Source organism: Nanorana parkeri, unplaced genomic scaffold (genome assembly GCF_000935625.1).
Source record: "Nanorana parkeri isolate BGI_ZX_2015 unplaced genomic scaffold, ASM93562v1 scaffold1054, whole genome shotgun sequence".
Lineage (NCBI taxonomy): Eukaryota > Metazoa > Chordata > Amphibia > Anura > Dicroglossidae > Nanorana > Nanorana parkeri.
In genome coordinates this window covers 497,718-503,840 of record NW_017307322.1, presented here as the reverse complement: position 1 = coordinate 503,840, position 6,123 = coordinate 497,718, and the positions used below count along the sequence as shown (strand labels likewise).

At 42.3% G+C, this 6,123-nt stretch overlaps 2 protein-coding genes across 2 annotated transcripts in view; both read left to right on the top strand.

Moving 5' to 3' along the window:
- Positions 1-2,694: 2,694 nt before the first annotated feature.
- Positions 2,695-4,375, top strand: LOC108796087 (pre-miRNA 5'-monophosphate methyltransferase-like). Its single transcript, XM_018567478.1, has 2 exons — positions 2,695-2,763; positions 3,806-4,375. The coding sequence occupies exons 1-2, from the start codon at positions 2,695-2,697 to the stop codon at positions 4,364-4,366; spliced, it is 630 nt and encodes a 209-aa protein (XP_018422980.1). The 3' UTR covers positions 4,367-4,375.
- A 724-nt stretch (positions 4,376-5,099) lies between these two features.
- LOC108796086 (pre-miRNA 5'-monophosphate methyltransferase-like) overlaps positions 5,100-6,123 on the top strand; it is a 2,727-nt gene continuing 1,703 nt past the window's right edge. Inside the window, exon 1 of the mRNA XM_018567476.1 lies at positions 5,100-5,171. Within this exon, the coding sequence (XP_018422978.1) occupies positions 5,100-5,171 (72 nt within the window). The remainder of the gene's footprint in view (positions 5,172-6,123) is intronic.

Here is a 6,123-nt window from a genome sequence, read left to right as displayed (position 1 = left end):
ATGCATTGGAGAGCGATATCGCGCGGTAAATATCCGCGATATCGCGCAGATTACCGCGCGATAAATCGCTCAGTGTGAATGGGGCCTTAGGCACACCATCCACATGACACTGCAGAGGCCTCAAGAAAGGTCACTAACAAAAAGTCCTGCACTGTGGTATGGAGGGGGAGATGTGTCTACTAACGCTATACCCACAGCTACCCCCTGTTGATCCAGAGGAAGGCAAAAAACCCTATAAAGCATGGTTCAATTTGCTCCAACAGGGGAAAAACATCCCTTCCTGATCCCATAAGGCAATCGGATATTCCCTGGATCAACAATCTCTGGTGCTTAATATACCTATAATAACTCAATATCCAGAATTATTCTGTGCATTTAAGAATACATCCAGATGTTTTTAAAAACAATTAACTGAACTAGCTAGAACTAGCTCCTTGGGGAGTCTATTCCACATTTTCACAGCTCTAACTGTGAAGAATGCTTTCCGTATGCAAAAGTTAAACCTCTTTTCCTCCAGGCACAGAGTGCCCCCTTGTCCTTTGCAGTGACCTTAAAGTGAATAATTTGGCACCAAGCTCACTATATGGACCATTTATGTATTTATACATGGTGATCATGTCCCCCCTTAATCGCCTCTTCTCCAGAGAGAACAAATTCAGGTCAGCTAATCTTTCCTCATAGCTGAGCTCCTCCATGCCTCTTATGAGTTTAGTCGCCCTTCGCTGAACTCTCTCCAGTCCCACAACATACTTTTTGTGAACTGGTGCCCAAAACTGAACTGCATATTCCAGATGAGGTCTTACTAATGCTTTGTACAGGGGCAGGATTATGTCTCTGTCTCTGGAATCTAGAATGACCAGCCTCCTTATGGTGCCTACTATTTATCACTTAGCTCCTACTAATTTTACTGTATGAAAATCCCAGTTTTCTTGCTTTTATGCTGACCCTGGACTTCAATACCTTCTAAATCGGAGACCAAGAACTAGAGTGAATGTTAGGAAAGAGTAAAGTCAGAAGTCTCTATTTCTATTCTTGCTCCAGGTCAGTTGCTCAAAGTATTGAAGCGAGAGGGTCAGCCTGTGACTACAGTTTTCAAAAAGAGATGTCAGAAATGGGAGCCTCCATGACTCCGTCAGCAAGGGTTTCCTTCTATCTTCTTCTTTTTCAAGGCATTTGTTTTAAAAGGAGGTCTCACCTATGATCCTCAGACAATTCTGTCCTGCGGTGTTCCCTGCTAAATGAATCAAAGACAAGGCATGGTCATATTCTATCATTCACACATATGTAGTGGTCACAGAACAAACACTTATGACAAACCTGAGGAAATGTTATAACATATAATGGTTGAGGAGATCATGTTCTCCAGCTCTGTTTACACAACTTAATGTGGAACTTCAGGCAAAGGGGGAAATGCACAGTGGTGTTGGGGAGGGGGGAGGGGATTTATCAAATCTGGAGCAGGTAGAATCTGGAGCAGTTGTCCATGGCAACCAATCAGCTTCTAACTTCAGGTTGTACAGTTAAGCTTTGAAAAATTAAGATTGGTTGCTATGCACAGCGCCTCCGGGTTCTGTCTGCTCCACAGAACAAATACATATAAAGTGGGGGGAATTTATCAAAACTGGAGCAGACAAAATCTGGAGCAGATTTGCACTGCAACCAATCAGCTTCTATCTCTCATTTTCAAATCTTAACTGAGCAAACTGAAGAGAGAAGCTGATTGGTTGCCCTGGGCAACTGCTCCAGATTTTGTCTGCTCCAGTTTTGATAAATTCCCCTCATAATGTTTATTGTTTTAAAGTGGAACTGCCACCCACCTCAATCTTATCACCAAAGCCTTCCCCATATATACGATTTGTAATGTAGTCTTCTTGGCGGTGTGATAGCATCACGAGGAGATCTTGAGCCACCTTCATACTACCTTGTTTCCCCGAAAATAAGACACTGTCTTATTTATTTTTTTGTACTAAATAAGACACTAGGTCTTATTTTCGGGGTAGGTCTTATATTACAGAAATCCCTGAAGATAGTGCTAGGTCTTACTTTTGGGGTAGGTCTTATTTTCGGGGTAGGTCTTATATTACAGAAATCCCTGAAGATAGTGCTAGGTCTTACTTTTGGGGTAGGTCTTATTTTCGGGGTAGGTCTTATATTACAGAAATCCCTGAAGATAGTGCTAGGTCTTACTTTTGGGGTAGGTCTTATTTTCGGGGTAGGTCTTATATTACAGAAATCCCTGAAGATAGTGCTAGGTCTTACTTTTGGGGTAGGTCTTATTTTCGGGGTAGGTCTTATATTACAGAAATCCCTGAAGATAGTGCTAGGTCTTACTTTTGGGGTAGGTCTTACTTTCGGGGAAACACGGTAGCAGCAAAGATTGCTAGGCGGCCCCAATGGAGATTTGGGATGTATTTAGATTTTTATATTTTGACTTTATAGATCTGAAGTTTGTTGAGCTTTACCCGTATGGGCCATAGCAATCAATAGCACCTGTGTTAGAAAAATGCTATGATATAAAACTCGGCATTTTTTTACAGCCATGTGCATGAACTCTTAACCCCTCACTCCCTTAAGCTGGTTTAGTCCGGCCCTTTTAATCACTGTTTTACTGTGTTTAATAGCAAATAATAAGTGATCAGACATCCTTACCTGCAAAAGCTTATATCAGATCAGCCTATAACGTATGTAGGACGCATGCGCAGTACAGCGCTTTTCCATGAATCAGGCAATCACCAGCTGATCTGTCGTCACCGGAAGGGACGAGTTTGTCTCATCTAGATTGGTTGATCCGAACGCCGCCCGCTCTATGTTCATAGTAGAGATGGGAAGTTCGGATCTATCAAATGAATCGGTTCATTTGGAACAGTTCATTCAAAAGAACCGATTCATGAATCGAATCTTCGGTTCACTGCCTGAGTCGGCTGACAAGCCAGTGAACCAGGGGCTGACTGGCAACTTTTAGCCCAGGGGGCAAGTACAACCCAGAGGCCCATGGTGCAGCGACTTGGCCCCCCTCACGCTCTGCCTCTTCCTCCGCATTCTCCCCGCCCCTGTCTGTCACTTTTGCCATCTATGTAACAGTAGTTTGAATGTATTATGTATACCTCAGGGCTGTGCGCGTGCATGACTGCTGCGCCACTGGTTGTTCTGCCACTAACTCAGAATTATAAGTCCAGCACGTGGCTGTCAGGAAAAAAAAAAAAATCTCCAACATTTCCTTTTTTATAACGTACAAAAAAAAATTAAGTTTTATTTTTTGCAAAGCCGTCCCATTTTCATGATTTTGTCTCATGCAGCCTCACCTAGGCCATAGCTTGCTGTAAAACATTTGTTTATGTTAGGGCAATGTTGGGATGGAGTTGAGCTTGTTATGTTGTGTTTGTTTTTTGTTTTAATCTGGTGCACTTGAGGCCTTGTTCACACCAAATGCAGAGCAGATTCGGTCAGGTTTCTGCACACGCACGCTAGTCTTTTAGTCGTGTTTTTGATGCGTTCCGGGCTTTTTTTTTTTAAGTTTAAAATGGGCTTTTAGTGTGTTCCAGGCATTAGCATGCGTTTTGATGCAGTTTTTTCACCTGCTCTGGATCTGCTCTGCAACTGCACGCTGCGATGTGAACTGGAGCAAAAAATACCTTTTGGAATACATTGGACGCAGTTTTGATCCGGTCTGCACCTGCTCTGCTCTGGATCTGCTCCGCGCTTGGTGTGAACAAGCCCTTAGCGTCTTTGTGGAGTTCTTTAAATACACACTGTCAGCACTGAACTATGTTGTAATGTTAATTTTATGTTTCTTTCTGCCTTCCAGGAGCTCAGTGTTGGTTTATTTAACCATCTGTTACAACCAAAGGGGAGCTCAGAGGCTCTTCAAGATGTCCACTTCTTGTGCTGTGACATTGACCCTGATTTGATCAGCAGAGCTAAGACTGGAAACCCCTTCCCCGATTCCCTCACGTTCTCTTCTCTAGATATCATGGACCCCTCTTCACTGGACATCTTACAGAACTTCTTGAACAAGTTTGGCCAAGCCAGGTTTGACATTGGATTTTGTATGTCAATAACCATGTGGATCCATCTAAATCACGGTGACCAGGGGCTGGTGCAATTCCTCAAGAAGCTAACGACGCTGTGTGACTATTTGCTTGTAGAGCCTCAGCCATGGAAGTGTTACAGGTCAGCAGCCCGACGTCTGCGGAAGCTGGGGAGACAAGACTTTGATCACTTCCACACACTGGCCATCCGTGGTGACATGACAGAACAAATCATTAACATTTTGGCCAGGCACTGCAGTAGTGAGCTTGTTCATCGTTTTGGTAACACAAGTTGGGATCGAAGTCTGTTACTGTTTAAAAACAGATCAACAAAATGACCTGGCTAGGTTTCTATGAACTTCTTCTTTTTCTTTTGTTAGCTTTTTATAGAAAGGGATTTTGCAAAAACAGATCTTATAATGAAATAAACATAACAACTATATATTGCACTGACTGTAAATAAACTTCAGAACTGTATATTGTAAGTTATCCCATACTACACAATTCATGTTCTTAGGATAGGGATGTTCAGATACCAAGCACCATACTCGGTACAAGTACAGATACTTTTCCAGCACCAAGACTAGACTAGAGAAGAATTCAAAAGTTTAGCGGCAGCTGTCATTTGTAAGGAGCACACGGAGATCCTGGGATTTGTACATCTCTGTTTTTATGGTATGATTTTGTTTTTATAAATACATATAAGTGATGCACTGATACCATTATTTCCAAGTCCTCACAGATATGAGTACTGATACGTTTTTGTTTATTGTCATGTGACAGTTTTCCAAAAACAATACAGACGAATGATTTCAGGACAGTGGTGGAGCACCAGAGCCAGGTCACAGCTGCAACCCTAGTAGTTCTCGTGAACATGCAAAGTATCGGCACTGGTATCTGAATATCCCTACTTTAGTACATTTGTCTTTTTTTTTTCCCTTCACCCTCAGATCTTACCAAACCAAAGCATATACCTGTTAAGAACAATAGCAGGAACCTATCCTCGCGTCCTGTCTGTCCAGTACACCTTCTGGCTGAAATCTTAAGGAATCCTACTCTCTCTATTGGCACATGCATGCCGTGGCCTCCATTTACGTCAATGGGACACCCAGCTGTCAGTCTGCAGATGGACTTTCCGGTGAAGTGAATAGAGCTTGTACTATACGGTAGCCAGAGGCTGTGTGGTTTTGGACTGCAATTTAAAACAGGATTAGTGCTCTAAAAGAGCACTTATTCTTCAGAGGAAAAATCTATGTAAAATAGAGGTTTAATTTTCAGCTAGATTCAAGTAAATTAATATCTTGCTTTCATGCAGGTCAGGGGCAGGTAAACTCCAGCTGTGGTGTGGTGCAACTACAAATCCCATTCAGCATTAGAAGACACTGACAGCTGCAGGCTGTGTGTTGTTTTACCACATAATGCAACAATCTAAATAGGCTCTAATGCAGGCTTGTAACATCTATTTTTAATTCTTTTTAGCACGCTCTTACCCTCAATAATATGGACATAAGCGCACCTTGATGTGCATTTATTATAACACATGTTAATGTACATCCTTTTGTGAAATGATGCATTAGAATTACATAAGAAATCTCTATCTGTAGTGTGAAGTGAAAGCAATTATAGTGACCTAATTCTCTTTGCTAACATTCTACAGGCCTCCTATATGTAGGGTACAGCAGGAAATATCGTGTAATTTTTTTTTTCTTTACTGCATGGAAAGGCTACATATACATGAATTTACTTTGTCAGCTCCTTTATCTGCATTGAAACCGTCTGTTTATACCTGGTGATAGAGCATCAATGTGTCTTAGCCCTTGTGCACACCATATCTGTTCAGCTGTATTTGTCTGCACACCACCGCACATATATGATGTTAACAAGGCACATAGAAAACAATTGTTCTCTATGTTCCCTGTTTACATCATACATGTGCGGTGGGGTGCTGAAAAGCACAGCTCAATGGACACGGTATGAACAATACTGATAAAAGTGCAATACTGTATCGCACCAGTAGGTGGAGCTGCTGCCTACAGCATAAATCAGAGGGGACCAAAGAAACACGGGGGGGGGGGGGGGGGGGGGGGGAGGAAGG

Excerpts from the sequence above, each read along its gene's own strand:
- LOC108796087 (XM_018567478.1), top strand. The coding sequence starts at position 2,695 with ATGCGCAGTACAGCGCTTTTCCATGAATCAGGCAATCACCAGCTGATC. Across the intron at positions 2,764-3,805 it reads GTCGTCACCGGAAGGGACGA|GAGCTCAGTGTTGGTTTATT; the intron begins GTTTGTCTCATC and ends TCTGCCTTCCAG.